Source organism: Gymnoscopelus braueri (assembly GCF_963280865.1).
Source record: "Gymnoscopelus braueri genome assembly, chromosome: 17".
NCBI classification, from domain to species: domain Eukaryota; kingdom Metazoa; phylum Chordata; class Actinopteri; order Myctophiformes; family Myctophidae; genus Gymnoscopelus; species Gymnoscopelus braueri.
This window is the reverse complement of record NC_137617.1, coordinates 29415918-29433574: the sequence shown is the minus strand read 5'-3', so window position 1 is coordinate 29433574 and position 17657 is coordinate 29415918. Positions and strand designations below refer to the sequence as shown.

The following is a 17657-nucleotide window of genomic DNA, read 5'->3' as shown; positions in this document are numbered from 1 at the left end:
CAAGAACACTCAACCGCGACGAACACAAGCCTGAACTAATCGGTGTGTGTGTGTGTGTGGGGGGGGGGGGTGTTCATCAGTTATCCGCTTGTTTTGCTCTCAATCTTGTTTTTGCTCGCAATCATGTTGCCGATAACCTTCTTAGGCAAACAAAACCCCTCGTGCTTGAAATTATATTATGCAAATACATAATAGCCCTGCCTGCGGGAATTTGCTTGTTAATTTACATGGCATTGATTTATTTGTGTTCTGGGTTTATGGCATTGTCAAAAAATGTTCAGTGGCAAACTTAAAGACTTGCGTAGGGACATTAACATCAAAATGGGTTAAAAATGCATTAGCCTACTGTTGCTGAGAAATTCCAGAGTCATGGGACTTGTGGGTTAGTGTGCCCTCTAGTATGTTTTGCTAGAGGGAGTTGGCTAGCTTTCATCCAGTGGCATGCTTTCCCCCTCCTAGCTTAGCCTGTAATTTACACAATAGTGGGACAGGCAAGGGAACAAAGTGGCCATTAGCTCATGGGGACGTATGGGACGGGATGGGACGGCCCCAGCTGTAGCCCTATACACTGACAAATCCTCGATGCTAACTTAGCTCAGAGTGTAAACATGGACCCAAAATGGACCATTTGTGTCTGTTTATACACAGAGTTAACACTGAGGGTTTTACTGTGTAGCATGTGCGTCCAAACAATAGGCTACTGTGGCACTCTAAACATAGGATAGGGGCCTTGCTCAGTGGTTGCTCTCGATATATTTTGCTGGACTATTTAGGGCTCAGTTGTATAGTTATTTCTGTTTCTGGATTGCACACTTCAAAGCAGCGAGTCGCCAGATTAAAAAAAAGTTGCCTCTATTTTTTGGGTGTTAATTTGCCAGGCATTATCCTCAAGGACATTTTGTACTGGTGCTGACTCCTGTTTTGGATCGCCGGCGGTTGCGCCACTAACCCACCGTTCACTGTGGCGCTTGCAAAAGCTATGCTCTTTGCTATCATTTACAGTCATGAAGCCATGGCCTTATTAAATCCTATACCGTGTTAAAAATAGCACAGAGTCTCATACACAGGGCTCTGTAACTTGCCGGCCTGGCAGTTACCTGTTCAGTCGGCCATGTCAAACATAACATGTCAGTCACCCTGCAAAAACCATTGTCAAGAAGAAAAAGTCACAGGTGGAAAGGCTGGCTGCGGTCCAATCAGGACAGGCTGGGCGGGGATAGCAGGAGAGTGCAAGAGGCCCGCAGAGAGTGTAGAGATAGTATAGAGAGAGGGACAGACAGAGAGAGAGAGAGAGCAAGGGCAGGAGGAGGAGGAGGGTGTGTATGTATGTGTGTGTGTGTGTGTATGTGTGTGTGTGTGTGTGTGTGTGTGTGTGTGTGTGTGTGTGTGTGTGTGTGTGTTCGGGTCCCTAGCCAGGGAGCTAAACTTAGCACTGCTGGCAGAGGTGTCAGTGTACAGTAGACTCTAAGACAGAGATAGAGACAGACATCCACAGAGAGAGAGAGACTGGATGTGTGCGTGCGCTGTTCGGCAGCCAAACACACACAGCTACGACCGCAACTACAACTGCTTCTGCTGCTCCTCCGCCATGCATATTCTGCACTCGCACTGCGTCATCAGGTCAGGGTGAAATCATATTTCACTGTTAAAGAATGTCATATTACCGTCGCTGTTATGTGTCACTTGTTACAGTATGTGTGTCTCTTGCACGCTCTGCGAGTAACGCGAACTTGTTTGCCTGCTCCACACACTCGCAGTGTTCCAAGCATAGAATTACTCCTCTCCGTTTGTGTGTGACTGTGTCCACATCTGTTTCTTTTTAGCTGCATGTATGTGTTGTGTTTATGTCCATGGGTGCTTTAAGTTGCGCTGGCAGAGTGCATGGTGCAACAGGCAGGACTTTGCACACTCACAGAAGTATGTCGCAATACATCCAGTGTCAGTTTACAAGCTGAAAATTCAAAAGAGCCGGAGACTTGCCCTGGCTCGTAAACGTCAAAAAAAAGTTGAATGCATGTTTTCGTCTATGAACTTGTCTTCTTTGCGCTGCGTGGCAGCACGTTCCCCCCTGGCCGCGTGGTCCAATTTAAAATCCTGCCAGGCTGTGAAGCGTTCTTACATAAGCACCCAAAGTCTAACAGAGTGGGCTGCAGGGTTGTGTTGTTTTGGGAGTTTTTTTTCTCCACACTTGACAGGGCACTGCTTCAAAGTTTCATGTAGTTACAAGAGGTGGATCGCTTGACACTGCACGTGGACAAACTCCACAACAAATGCAGCCAGGCATCACCTCTGCACTGTTGCTGAACTGACTGATACATGCCAGCAAGGATTTCTGTTTTTATTGGACTTTTTCTTTTTCCCCCTCTTCTCTCCTGTGGGTGCTTTGACTTACCTAACACTCAGGTCTTGTACAGTAATCTCTCAAGCAGAGCAAGGGAAATTATTTATGTTCTCTTTGAGATGAAGATGAGGAATGGTCTCTCTCTCTGTGTACAGTATATATATATATATATATAAACATATACAGTATATATCCTTCGCTCTCTCTTTCACTGTCTGAATGAGAGAGAAATATCTTTCAAAAGACTTTCATTAACTTAAAGCTATTTGAGGGTTCACTCAGCGTGCGTGCGTGTGTGCGTGGCTGCGTTCGTGCATGCGTACGCACATGTATGTGTGTGAAGACTTACTCTTCCTATCATCAGTGTGTTCTTCATGGGCCATCTAATGCCTGGATAAGTAGGAAAACACTCCCAGCGTCTGACAATCTCACTTGGCCTTGACGGGGTCGGGACACAGGGTGTTGTGAGGTGATAGGTGACAAGGAGCTGGGAAGGAGGAAACAAAGTATAGTCAGGGAGGACAAGAGCAAAGACAGGTCCTGTGTGTATGGGCTTCAACATGGGCGTCAACCTGTCAGTTACCTGACAGGTTGGCGGTGTTGCCCCCAGCGATGGTGCGTGACTCTGTCTGATGATGGGGCCGGGAGGGAGCAGAGGGAGACAGTTGCCTTATTTTTCTACCTTATTTTTCCTGGCAGTGTGCCATCATCCCCACCCTGTCATTCTGCCCTGGCAGCTTCTCAGATGCTTTCTCTCTCAGCCACACCAACATGCACTTTTTGTCCATAAAAATGAAAAACAAGCAAACAAACAAAGAAACGTAGCGTGTCAATCAGTTTGCCTTGCCCAAGCGCCGTGGATCGCTGTCTCTCGCTGTCCACCTTTGCTGGATCGAGTCTGATTGATGCCAGATGTTCGGGTCCGATCCTTATTTTGGAGAGTCCTAGACCAACAATTCCCGACGTCTTGACCGATATTTAGTAAAAAAAAATGAAATAAAAATAAACTTCAATATATGAAAATAACATTTAACTTTAATTATACAATATACAAGCAAGTAAATATAAAATACACATAAACTGAACCTCATTTTATTTAGGCCCTATTCAAGAATTTTCTGAGCTACAAGCTTAATAGGAACGCCAGGTTGAAAGTGGTTAAAAATCAGGACACATCAGCTGCATAATTGCCGATGATGTTGTCAAAAAAAGTTGAATAATGGCCGATATATCGGACAAACTGATATCTGTCGGGCTCTAGTGTTCAGGTGCCCTCTTTAGGTCTCACGTCCAATCACCACCCGTCTCCCACCACGTGTGTCTACTGTCTAGTATGGGTAATTTTTGCCCTGGGGTTGGGCAAATCCCAAAACACACAAGATCGACATGGAGACTTGGAAAAACAATACAGTAGTGACAGCAGAACTTTGACTCAACAGGGCTTTATTATGCAGCTCATAATCCCACTGATGCATTCTCAAAAGGGCAAAGGCAAGTCAGCGTTGCAGTTCGAGCCAAGGTAGAACACAAAGTGCGGATGCAGTTGGCATTTTGGCTCAATATCTTGAACTGCCAAATTGAGCAGGCATTTATATCCTCCCAGGGCAGATGTGGCTTGCCAGCAAGAAATATCCAAGCATGCTTCGTTATAAGGTGAAGTGGGTGCTCCCCCGGGTCATTTAGGAGCATTAATGAGGCCAGACATAATATTACATTGTTCAATCAATGAAAGTCTCCTCCCTGGAGAAAAACAACTCCATAACATCTGTTCATCAGGCCTTTTAAAAACAATGCAATTTGCTGGAGAACCACTGTAGATAGAGAAAAAAATAGGTCAGCTTTACAGAAAATGATCAAAACTGGTTAGAGCGTTGACACTTCAGGCATTTTACAATGTATTTCCAATAGCTTTTCTTGCTCCCAAGAACATAAGAAACAGCCTACTGTATGTGAAGGGAGCAAAGCCAATGTTACAATTACAAGTTTAAGAGACAATATCGGCTTCTAACAGGACATTGACAGACCTGCGGTGGGTGTATGACATTACTCCCTGTAGATACGACTGTGAAATGTTTTCAACATTATTCATTCAGGCAGACCAATTAGGAAGACATTGTTGTTACCAGCAATAGGAGGTTGTTACAGTTCATGGGGAGGCCAACGCACATGCAGTCACATAACCGCAAGCTACCCAGTGTGACCGCAAATTGTTGCGCTGTCGGCCACTGAGGTTCCGTGCCTTGCTCAAGTGCAATTTGACAGTGTCTGGCGGAGGAAGGGGTAGCGGGGGTGTCAGTTGTCGATTTCCTTCCACTCATAGCCCCCCCCCCCCCCCCCCATCACCAGTCTGGGATTTCTAACAGGCACACATCCGCAAAAGCCTGTTTAAGCCGAAGAACGGCCCGGGCTCTGAGAAGATCCTACTTTTCGCCTGTAATTGCCCAATTCCCAAGTGAAGGACGTCCCTGTAACTTGCTTACTGAGCAAATGCAACCTATAGCCCGGTACATTCTATCTCAGCAGAGCATGCCCATGTTTTATTGATGGCGCTATAATGGAGTGCAGCTCCGTCTCTGAGCGGCGGCATTAAAGAGCTGGGGGCCGATCAGCAGCAGTCTGAGAGTACAGAGCAGCACAGCCCAGGGGAGTCTGCACACATCCTCCTGTACCGCACTAATAGACAACACTCTCTCCCTCACACCGCCTCTCTCTGTCTGTCTCATTCTCTCTTTCCAGCCACTGTACTTTCATGCTTCCCAGTGGGGAACAGGCGGTCAGCTAAGAGCACCTCTCTGGGCTCTGCACACCTCTCCTGTGTGTGTGTGTGTGTGTGTGTGTGTGTGTGTGTGTGTGTGTGTGTGTGTGTGTGTGTGTGTGTGTGTGTGTGTGTGTGTGTGTGTGTGTGTGTGTGTGTGTGTGTGTGTGTGTGTGTGTGTGTGTGTGTGTGTGTGTGTGTGTGTGTGTGTGTGTGTGTGTGTGTGTGTGTGTGTGTGTGTGTGGCCAACTGTGCAGGCTTCAATTAGGCAGAGAGAGCGAGAGAGAAAAAGAAAGGCAGCGGTTGATGCCAAGCACCAACACCTATGTCACCCGTGTCACTGTGTGTGTGTGTTCGTGCGTGTGTGTGTAGTCCATTCACTAATGTAATTATTTTTCTTTCTTCCTGTCTCTCTCTTCTCAGGTGGCTCGATGGCCCGAAGAGGAAGAGGAAGAACAGCCAGTGTTCGGTGAAGAGTGTTACTGGTGAGCACCTGACTCCAAGCACTTTCTATTGAGAGAGAGAAAGAGAGAGAGAAAGAGAGAGAGACACTCTATGCTCCACCACACGTCTCTAAAGTGGCCACTACAAACAAAAACAAAGCCCCTTCTATCTCACCTGAAGTGGCAGGATGGCAGGGTTTAATAGATCACAGCCTTTTACTGCAGCGAGTGTCTCCATTGAAAAACGATTTCACTTCCCACGCAGAGCCGACCCTCGCTTGCTTCAAATGTACTATTATATCGCCTATTTGTTCCATTTGCACACCCAGAGCAATGTGTTACACATTCAGCATGCATGTTCTCTATACAAAACAGGACATTCTGTAGATGACATACAGACAGTATGTGGTACTTATGCTATCAATATACACTTATGTATATCATTCTACAGATGTGTGGGTTACATAACGTATTGGTCCTTGCTGCATTAATACCGACACTACGCTGTGACTGCAATCTGGAATTGTTGTCTATTTTGTTCATTTCTACATACTACTCCTTCATTGTGACTGTACTTTTGTCAAGCGTATTGATATAAGTCCATTTACAGTACATGTACCATATTGGCAACTGAACTGACCAGATAAAGTGCCCCTCCAGTATTTATTTTTAGCATTTTTCAGCTGTTTAATGTTTTCCAGTGCCAACCTATAGTGTAATAATACATTGATTTCAGAAGCACTATTGACCATTTTGGAAAAATACGTGCATTTTGAATGCTACATTTAAGAGTTTAAGCTCCTCTTGAAACGGCATTTGGCTAAAAGTGATTTGTTTTTCCCGATCTCATAGACTGGAGGGAAGGTCACGCTGCGACTGCCTAGATGGTTGTCAAATGTCCTCAATGTTAATTTATCCACTTTGTAAACCAGTGGTTCTCAACCTTTTCTGGATCAGGTCCCACTTGAAAAGCGTTCGTGGCTCATGTGACCACTTAATTGGTCAGATGGGTGCATTTTGGGTAGGTGCATTTTCAGAGCATGTTTATTAAATCTTTCCCCAAGGCTTTAAAGACAAAAATACCATGACATTTTTTTTTATTATGTTTTTTCAAATATTAATGTTATATTATCAGTCAAATCTTAGTGTTTTGGCAATTTTTTTGTGGGCCCACTGGCAATACCCTCGTGGCCCACCAGTGTTCACATGTTCAGAACCACTGGGGTAAACTCCCTTTCACTTTCTGTTCTCATCAGCCTAGTCCGGCTGGTTGCCATAGCAGCATGATGTACAGTACTGTACGTACATTTACAAACCACAACGCTATGCGGCTCGGTGAGAAAATTTACCAGGAGAACAGGAAGAGCTTGTGATTGTGAGCTTGTAGATCTGCCATTTACTGAGCTTCTCACTGGCGTGCACTTACGTATAAACGAGGCTTTAGCTGCCACTCCTGCTCAGTTTGTGAAAAGCAGCGGTACCTGACTTCACCATCACCTTGTTTACATTGTGCTCCCGATGTGTAACCTGAGCAGAATGAGCAGAAAGAGGTAATGTAGCGCACACAGCCTTTCATTGGCAAACCAATGTCTTCCGCTCCGCTCGCTTTCTTCCCTGATGCGGCACCCGTGTCTGACAGACAACTCCTAAATCCCACGAGCCAGGGGGTAGCAAATACATTTTAAACAGACGGTGGGGGTGTGGCGTGGTGGGGTGGGGGTGTGTGTGGGGGGGGGGGGGGGGTTGCGGCTGAGAGAGAGAAGGAGGGAGAGAGAGAGGCAGCCAGAAGAATTGAGACGAGAAAATATTCAAGGCGCCAGTGGGGTGTTCAGCAGTGGGTAGCATCTGCGGGGTAAAACGTATGCGTTCATATGGATCTGTCATCGTGCCAGTGATGGGGCTAACCAGTCAGAAAGCCACAAATGTCCCCCCCACCCCCCTTTTTACATTCCCAGCATGCACTCTGCCTTCCGGTGCACTCGCCTGCCGTTGCTTGAAGCGTACGCTCAACTGCTACGCTACATTTGAGAGGTGGAAAATATGTCTGTCTGAGTCGCTGTCATCGAGGTATTATATAACGGCCCACTTACCTTGACCTTAATGATGTCATTAGATATCCTTCAATACAATTTTACACGTGGGACTGCTTGGCTGGTTTTTGAAGCCTTTTTCGGACAGCAGTTAAACAATCTCATGGGCAGATGGTTGCTTTTCTTTCACTTACTTTACTCCTACCATTTTTACAGCCACCAGATTTTCTGGGGAGGAGGCTTATTGCTATGGATACTATTACCAATGCATATTCAGATTGGAACACACAAATGATAATACAAAAATAAACACATTTTCTGTGCCCACTATATACTTTGTTACTTTGTGAGCAAAATGTGATGATTTTCTGAAAACGTAGGTTAGGATTTAGAAGGCATTTTTAAAATTGGCCTCATGTCTAAATGGGTTAAACACAACTCTTGCCTTGCTTTCTCTTGAGAATCAGGAGGTGTCATTAATATTATTACCCTCGGTCAAACATGAACAAACAATAAACAGAAAATCTGCATTAAGACATTCGGTCTGGGAAAGTGTGGAGCGTTTGAATGGAAAATGTTTAGGCCCTGACAGACGGTCCAGCGTGGTCTGGTAATGGAAGTTGGCAGACCTTTGGCCCTGGCAGTCATGGGAGGAGCACAGTGGTCCTGGGCACACAAAGAGCTTGTGTCTGACACTGGCACTTTCAAACTCTTGCCCCCAAAGGCTATAGTGTGCAAAACGTTCATTATGCAAGCGATAATTGATGGGTAGCCGGTCATTATTGATAAATAAATTCCGACAGGGTGATTAAGCAGGGTGATTAGGCACGGCTACTTAATAAATAAATTAATACATTGACCCAAAAGTAACAACAAAACGTAACAACAAAACATTGCTTACGGCAATGAAAGTGTTGCGCAGGGCGGACACGGTCGTTTTGGAAAACAAGGAAGAGTTGATCAGATAGAATACATTTTTGGTTGCTGCATTGTGTACAGTATTTCTCGCTTCAAATGTTTTCAATAACATTCTTGAGAGCAACGTTTAGTTGTAAATGACACGGTGTGTTTGTTTACATGGCTGTCATGTTGGATACAGGCATAAAATCAAGCAGCGCAGGTTGATATGAGCAGGTGCTCTGAGCCTTTGATTGGACAGCGGGTCTGTTATTGAGCTCATCGGTCATTATCCCGAAATAACACACCAGCTGAATTCGGCGATTGACCAATCAGAATCAAGCATTCAACCCACGCCATGTAATAATATTGTTTATTTTCATTAAGTTTTAAGTTGTTCAGTCTGCTTTGCCCTGGGATTGAGTCGTCATCACAGGAAAATGTATCTCATATGTCATGTGTTTAAAAAACAAAACAATGACAAACTATGAAGTGTATCTTAACCCATTAAGACCTGGAACGTATCTGTGTCACTTAAGATTTCTTTGGCTATTCAAAAATAGCAGATCTACAAGCTCATAGCGCGGCACCGAGTGCCGCGCTATGAGCTTGTAGATCTGCTATTTTTGAAAAATCGTGAAAACATTTTTTTAAGAAGGAGGCCACATCATGACTTAATTGTTGCCAAGAAAATTATATTTTCTTAATTCTCACTTCATCTAACACTCTGAATCGGTGGCCTGATTACTTGGCAGAGTCATTCATGGGAGGGTCCCTGACCACAGGCAGAGAGAGAGACCGAGAGAGAGAGAGAGAGAGGGCTGCAGCCATATTGATTTTGGGCTCAGCTTCCAAACAACAGCCCCCACAGACTGGCACAGGATCAACCAGGCAGCGTCTGGGCCTGGCAGACCTCCCTGCCAGAGATGACATATATTACATCCACCATCCACCTCTTCCCTCATTTCTTCTCCCCCCTCTCCCTCTCTATTTTTTCTCTCTCTCTCTCTCTCTCTCTGGTCTGATCTCTTCACCTCCTCTTCACCTCTTCTCCTCTCCTCTCCTCTCTTCTCCGCCTTGCCCATCCATCCTCCACCTCTGTTTGTAGTTGAGCCAAGGGCAGGGTCTAACCGACATTGCCAGGCAGGACTCATGCGGAACCTTTATACGCACGCACGCACGCACACACACACACACACACACACACACACAAGCAAAACAAATAATGTATAGCATATAGTAGGGCATTCACAACTAATGATTTTTACTAGTCGACTCATTTGACCAAGTAGTAGTCGACTAGTCGAAATTTACATTAATTTTTTTTTTTTTTTTTTTTATAGGGGGGGGCATTGTTTTAATGCCATCCTACTACTATATTACTATTATTATTATCCTCCTGCCCTTATTTTTATGGCGTTTTAAGGGAAGCGCTTCTGGCACAGCAGCACAGCACCACAGCAGCGTCTCCAAGGATCCCCATTGCCCAATAATAGGCTTTTATTGGGCATACTTTTGACCCCCTTTTGATAAAAAATAAAGTCATGAGGATAATAATAATAGTAAGATGGGCCATTGCTATGGCATTAAAACAAATTATAAAAAAAACTATTTTTCAACTATTCGACTAGTACCAACAAAGTCGACTAGTGGTTATACTAGTCGACTAGTTGGTGAAAGCCCAGCATATAGTACATACATGTGTGGATAAATGTGGACACACAGAGACCCACGCTAATGTAATTGCAGGTGAATGCGTTATAGACATGTACTGTACACTCGTCTACAGTTTTCCCTATGACGTCCCTTTAGTGTCCAAAGATGTGCCAGTGGCTGTCCATGTGTTTGTGTGGGCATGCACTTTGTGTATTTTTGTGCAAGCGTGCATTGTAGCGTCTCCTCCCTCTGCCCGTTTCCCAGCTATATATTACAGTAAATGGCTGGCAATGAGCTGTTTCCTGTGTCTCTGCACTCACTCAGGCTCACTCAGTCCTCTTCTCATCCGCGTCGGAAAAAAGAACAGGCTGTCCTATTCCTGAGGCAGAGGGAAGGATAGACTTTGAAAAAAGAGAGAAAAGGAGAGAGGGAAAAAAACGAGAAGACAGTCAGAGAGAGTGCAGGAAGAGATGTAAAGAGAGAAGGAGAGAGAGAGAGAGACGTGCTATGGATGGAGAGCACTGTGCGAGGGAGAGAGAGAGAGGGCGGAGTAGAGACGAGATACACAGAGACACGTTTCGGGATGCTCTCCTCAAAACGTGCACACCTTTTGTTATGCCACACTATGCTGGAATTGAAACGAGACATGAGAACAACTGAGAGAGAACATTTGCTGTTGTGTTTTAGATGCAACGGTGAAGTGGTTAACCTAACATTTATTCCAATCAAGTGAATTGGACTGAATTGAGCAGAGGGGGAAACTTGTTGTAATATTCTATGCTGTTTCACCAAACAGCATAGAGAATTAAGCTGCCTCTTTTTACTCTTTTCATCTCTTCTTTCTTCTTTCCACTCTCCCCCTCATTTTTTTTTTAACTCTGCTTTTCTTTTCTTTCATGTATAGGCGGCAAAATAAACTCATTTTTAATGTGATGAAATGTTGCGTACGCCACCGCAGACTTTATGGGCTCTCCCCTGGTCCAAACATAACAGCGGAAGTGGAATGAGGGAAGTGGAGGTTCTGCCGTTTCTTTCGGGCTCGTGAGCGGAGAAGAGAGCATAAGTTGCTATGCTCCTCACATTAGTATCCCGCGCGTTCTTTGTCGCAAATGTATCGCAATCTTTCCAAATGCAGTCCCTTTCCTCTTGATGTGCGGTTCCCTTCAGTTCGGTCCAGTTGATCTCTGCAACGCTTTCGATCCGTTCCAACTCGTTTCCGTTCAGTTCTCTGCCATTCTGTTCAGAGCGGTCCAATTCAGGATGCAGTCCGATGCAGTCACCTCCTGTGCCATTCCCTTGAATTCCCCTTTTTTACCCCATTGACATTGAATTGAATTCGACCCTCGTTCCCTTGTCGAGTTTTTAAAAGAACAACGATGATGATTTAAGGATTAAGCGTGCGCTTTCTGAATCAAAACCCCGGAAATATCGCTTTACAAAGGGGCGTCACAGATAAAGGTTGCATGTTATTTGAATGAGGGAACGGCCTGTCCTGACTTCCATGTGATGAATGTCCCCAGGGCACACATCATGAGGTCTCTTTATGTATGGAACTGCCGTGTGTGTGTGTGTGTGTGTGTTGTGACACTGCAAGCTGGTTGTGTTATCGCAGTGCAGTCATTCTCTTGCTAAATGTTGAGAATGTTGATTGGTTTCATCTATTTATCGTTATCTGCAACTAATTTAGATTCATTCTGCACGCAACGTGTGTGTGTGTGTGTGTGTGTGTGTGTGTGTGTGTGTGTGTGTGTGTGTGTGTGTGTGTGTGTGTGTGTGTGTGTGTGTGTGTGTGTGTGTGTGTGTGTGTGTGTGTGTGTGTGTGTGTGTAAGAGAGAGTAAGATACAAAGAAGACAAAGTGACTGATAAAGAATCTACATAACTTTATATCAATTCTTAAGTTATGTCTCCTCTGACCTTCTCTCTCTCTCTCTCTCTCTCTCTCTCTCTCTCTCTCTCTCTCTCAGGGTACATCCCCAGCTACTTGGAGAAGGATGAGCCTTGTGTGGTATGCGGGGACAAGGCCACAGGCTACCACTACCGCTGTATTACCTGTGAGGGCTGCAAGGTGAGGGTGCACGTAAACACATTGCACACACAGACACATTCTGTACAATGTGAGCACAGATACATATACTCACAGACAGTGGTGGAAAAAGTACTCCAATTCTTTACTTAAGTAAAAGTACCAAACAATATAAAAAGTAAAAGTCCAGAATAAAAAAAATCCTTGAGTAAAAGTACAGAAGTATTGGCATCAAAATGTACTTAAAGTACCAAAAGTAAAAGTACTAAAATATTTGAAAATAGCAGATTTACAAGCTCACAACGCGTCGCGATGCCTCTAAGATGTAGTGGAGTAGAAGTAAAAGTATTGGAAATTGGAAATACTCAAGTAAAGTACAAATACCTCAAAATTGTACTTAAGTACAGTACTTAAGTAAATGTGCTTTGTTACTTTCCACCACTGCTCACAGACTAACACAAAATACAGAATATGTATATTGCCATTTTCTCTTTTCACGCATGCAGATATACACACATGGGACATGAAATTCACACACAAATACAAAGTGTGTATTTACATATGGATAGAAATATACAAATACACCACAACACGCATGCATAGTTTCATACATAAACATACATGGGGACATAAGTTAGCACTTGTATAAGCATGAGTACATATGTACTGTATTTATATATTTATGGATGCCCAGTAATTGCCCATGTCAATACACAGACATACACAGAGACATGTTATACACACAAGGACATCCATTCACATGTGCATGAACAAACAGTATACACATATAAAACCACATAATGTCTCCCACAGAGCCACGATCAGACACACAATGATGCTTCTTTGATCACTTTATTTAAACACATGCAAATAGTGTACACACAAAACACATGAATATACATGGACCAAGACCAACTACTCACAAAAACATATATACAAGGACATATACATGTCCAACATGTAGGTAGACAAACACGGTGGCACACATGCACAAACATGCGGTTGTGTGGCATTTTGACAGCCATTGTCGTCCCGTCATACTGAATCAGTTCAATGGGTTCGCTAACTATCAGTTCAGTGGGTTCGCTAAGTATCAGTTCAATGGGTTTGTTAAGTATGATGCTGTGCATCAGAGAGATGCCTAAAATCTACACATTTAAAGGGAATTTTGCTGCCATCACACTGTATTCATATGAGTTCTCTGTCAAAGCCATACAGCCATTCTCTGCACCCTAAAGTTTATTTCTGACTCTTCCTTCTCTCTCTCTCTCTCTCTCTCTCTCTCTCTCTCTCTCTCTCTCTCTCTCTCTCTCTCTCTCTCTCTCTCTCTCCATCTCTCTCCATCTCCCTCTCTCTCCATCTCTTTTGACTGTGATTTTTTGTTTTGTCTTTTTTGTTTGCTTTCCAACTGCACATCATCGCCTGCATTCAGTGAACGCTCACACGCAAACATGCCCCAAAATAGAGCTTGCATGCGCACGTGAATACTCAAATGCACACAGACAGCATAAATAAATTAATATACACCATGGACCCGTAGAGAGAGAGAGACACACACACACACACACACACACACACACACACACACACACACACACACACACACACACACACACACAATGAGCAGCCTCTGGCTTGACAGCCAGTGAGGCAAACATCAAATAAGAGATGCAGTTTGGAGATGACATTTTTATGAGGTAAACATCAACAGGAGTTTATAATGCCTCTGCATCTGTCTGACTGTATACTGTATATCGTCGCTGTGTCGGGTAGAAACCTTTTATCTCCATATTTCAACTTTTTCTGTTTTTCTGTAAATTAATGCCTTACTTCTTGATACAAGAGTGTCGCACAAAAGTAGTGAAAATAGCTGATCTACAATCTCACAACGCCTCGCATCGCCATCTTAAATAGTTTTTATATACATACAAGGTTACATACAAGGTTTCCACCCGATATATATGTCTGTTCATCTTTTTCTCTGTGCTCTGTCTGTCTGTGTGTCCAGGGGTTCTTCCGTCGTACCATCCAGAAGAACCTGCACCCCGCCTACTCCTGTAAGTACGATGGCTGCTGCATCATCGACAAGATCACCCGCAACCAGTGTCAGCTGTGTCGCTTCAAGAAGTGCATTGCTGTGGGCATGGCCATGGATCGTGAGTGACACACACACACACACACACACACGCACGCACCAGCTCTACACACAAGCATGCACACAACGACACACCTACTTGCAGGCACACAAAGATACAAGGGCGCGCGCACACACACACACACACACACACACACACACACACACACACACACACACACACACACAGAGTCGATCTAAATGTAAGCAGACGTATGAAGGACAATGATCTTAATCAGATCACACAATCACCACGGTAACGACATTTGCATTGCAGTTTCCTTGACAAAACGTTCTGCAAACTCCTCAGTCAACGTAATCAGCGGACAAGCAATTATAGTGACAATTATGTGTAAGTCAGCAGAATAGAATATGAAACTGTAAGGTGTGGCGTAGCAGTCACAGAGGGCCCATGTTTTACAGTGCATGCCTGCACCACTACTGCTGCTGCAAACTCGGCTCCCCAGAGGAATTAATGTGAAGAAATGCTGCAGCAATACTGCATGCTGGTGTGGGAGGGTACCACTGTGTTCATTATGAAAACTTATTTTATTCTAATCTCTGTGTCTCTGCTCCTCTTCCCTCTTTTTTTCCTCCCCTCTCCTTCCGCTCTCCTCCTCCCCATCTGCAGTGGTGTTGGACGACAGCAAGCGCGTGGCCAAGCGGCGTCTCATTGAAGAGAACCGTGAGAAACGGAAGAAAGAGGAGACACTGAAGACACTGCAGAACCGGCCGGAGCCCACGGGGGCCGAGTGGGAGTTGATCCGCATGGTGACCGAGGCCCACCGCCACACCAACGCCGCCCAGGGCTCCCACTGGAAGCAGAAACGCAAGTTCCTGGTGAGGAGAAATGCACACTAGCAACCTACTGTAACACAGGGACGTATGGGTTGAAGCATAGATCAATATGTGTGTGTCTATATATTCAAGTGTATATAGAATAGACTGTATATGCTATGCACATACCGTATTACATACGGTATGTGCATAGGTACACTACTAAAGTGTCAGTTTAACTGTTGAGAGTGTAAAAATATGCAGTGGATATACGTACGGTAAATATCAAAAACGTTTTATTGGCAAATATGAGGCTCATTCAGTGCTTTGGCTTAACAGTGCTGTCACAAACCACCAAAACACAGTTGCCTTTATTTGCCCCCCACACACACACACACACACACACACGCACACACCCCCCCCCACACACACACACACACACACACACACACACACACACTCGACACGCATCCACTCTCATGAAAATAGTCATGCGTTTTTTATGTCAGTACCGTATCATCTGTTTTCCCTCTCCGGCTAGAAAGAGACACTTTCTCCGTGCTCCTAAATGTGAACTCTTCCACCCCTCCATGTCTCTCTGTTTCTCTCCCTCTATTTTGTCTGGCACCAGACGTCTGACATAGTGGGTGGACATGAAGTACTCACATTAGTACAGCAGGACGTTGCAGAACATATATTCTGTCAATAGACAACAGCCAGCAGTGAATATTGACACTGAGGAAGTAGGTTCCATTATAAAAATGTATGTTCTTGGCATACTTAAGCAGAGCAATATACTGTATATGGATGTACAGACACAAATGAACGTGTGTGCACATCCATGCATACACTTAGCACATGTCTGCCAATGCCCAGGGCTCACGTTGGAAACACAGACTTCCTGCTGATAAAACCCAGGGAACCTGAAATAGTGACATGAAGTGCATTGTTTAAAGGGGCGTTTCACCACAAATGGCAGACGTTGAATGCTTCTGCACATAGTTTAAGTAAGAGCATATCTCTCCCAAAACTACAAAGAGACATCGTACAAAGAGACATCGTTCAAGACTCTGATTGTATCAAATATTATATTCTCTCTCTCTCTCTCTCTCTCTCTCTCTCTCTCTCTCTCTCTCTCTCTCTCTCTCTCATATATATATACATACATACATACATACATACATACATATGTATATTATATAAAATATCCCTCTCATTTTGATAGTGTTAAGTGTGACTAACACACAGCGGGAATTCTTGTGTAACTCTGTAGCAGATTCTCAACAACTACAGTTAATGGTTACCTGTTCTTTAGAGTTCCAAAGAGGCAAAGAATGTGCATACAGCTTGATAACTGGGTGTGTAGACGTGAACGTTTTCAGAAGACGGCGGCTGTAGTGAAGGTTTGCACTAAGTACGTAGCTATGGAGTTGCACTGGCAACCTCCCTGTGTGTTTTATGTAGACAAAGAAAGAGACAACATTTTCGGGTGATCTATTCCTTTAAGAACCCTCCTGCTAAGGCTGTCAGTTCTTCTGAAGGGCTGATGAGGCTTTATCCCGACAGAACTGTCTGTTCTGTGTAGCTTCCTTCATTCTCTTTTTTTCTTCTCTCTCTCTCTCTCTGTCCATCTGCTCTCTCAGTTCTATCGCTTTCTTTCTCTCCGCCTCTTATCGGCTTTCTGCCTTTCTCACTGCCTCTTCCTCCCTGTGCCCTTTCTCTATCCTCTCTCTCTCTCTCTCTCTCGCGCACTCTTTCTCTCTGCCTCTCTCTTTCTGCTGTCTGTCTTTCCTCCATCTAGTATTTGGTGGGTTTATGTGACTTAATCCTTGTGGGCTCTTAACTAGCCCTAATTCCCTCACGCCTCTCCTCTCCAGTTTTTTTCCCTCTTTTACCCGTAACCCCCCCCCCCCACCACTACCACCGCTGTCTCCATATCTTCGTTCTATCTCTGTTGCTCTATCCCTCTCTTTTCCTTGCGGTGTCTCTCAGTGACTGTAATGCCCCCCCTTTACTTATCTTGCTGCAGGCCTATCGTCAGTCATGTGCGCCTTGCCTTCCAAACTGGCAGAGACATTGGCATCTAGTCAGTCTGTCTGTCTCTTTCTTTGTCTCTCTGTCTCTCTGAGCCATCTTCCCCACTGCCCTGGCATGTAGGGCTATTCTGGAAAGCCCTGTCAGTGTGCCCGCAGGCCACTGGTAGTTCACACGCACACACGCACACACACACACACACACACACACACACACACACGTTGACATAACATGCACGCAACAGGCTTACACACGTCGATGCATACATAGATACACAGGCACACGTGCATCCATGTGTGTGTGCGCACATGCACGCACGCACACACACACACGAACGCGCACACACACGCACACGCACACACACACACACAGCAGGATACAACACATACTGTACACACTGGCAGACTGTGTGTTTTGGGCCAGGATTAGCTGAGCAGCTTATTCTGCATTAGACGGCTGCTCACTTGCTCACTCCCAGCAGGATGGAGCTGCGACGGGGCCACGGCCAAGGCGGGGGGCTTTATTAACAATCTGTAGCCCAGGAACAGGTGAGCCGGCTGGGAACG

At 44.8% G+C, this 17657-nt stretch overlaps 1 protein-coding gene across 4 annotated transcripts in view; it reads left to right on the top strand.

Moving 5' to 3' along the window:
• Positions 1 to 17657, top strand: part of LOC308105480 (thyroid hormone receptor alpha-like) — a 169806-nt gene that overhangs the window by 141715 nt on the left and 10434 nt on the right. For 3 of the 4 annotated variants that reach the window (XM_080456224.1, XM_080456223.1, XM_080456222.1), the window contains 4 exons: positions 5520 to 5581; positions 12088 to 12188; positions 14155 to 14302; positions 14912 to 15120. In XM_080456224.1, coding sequence (XP_080312350.1) covers positions 5520 to 5581; positions 12088 to 12188; positions 14155 to 14302; positions 14912 to 15120 — 520 coding nt within the window. Of the gene's footprint in view, positions 1 to 1496; positions 1621 to 5519; positions 5582 to 12087; positions 12189 to 14154; positions 14303 to 14911; positions 15121 to 17657 lie in introns of those variants that run through there. The other variant, XM_080456221.1, reaches the window with a different exon arrangement.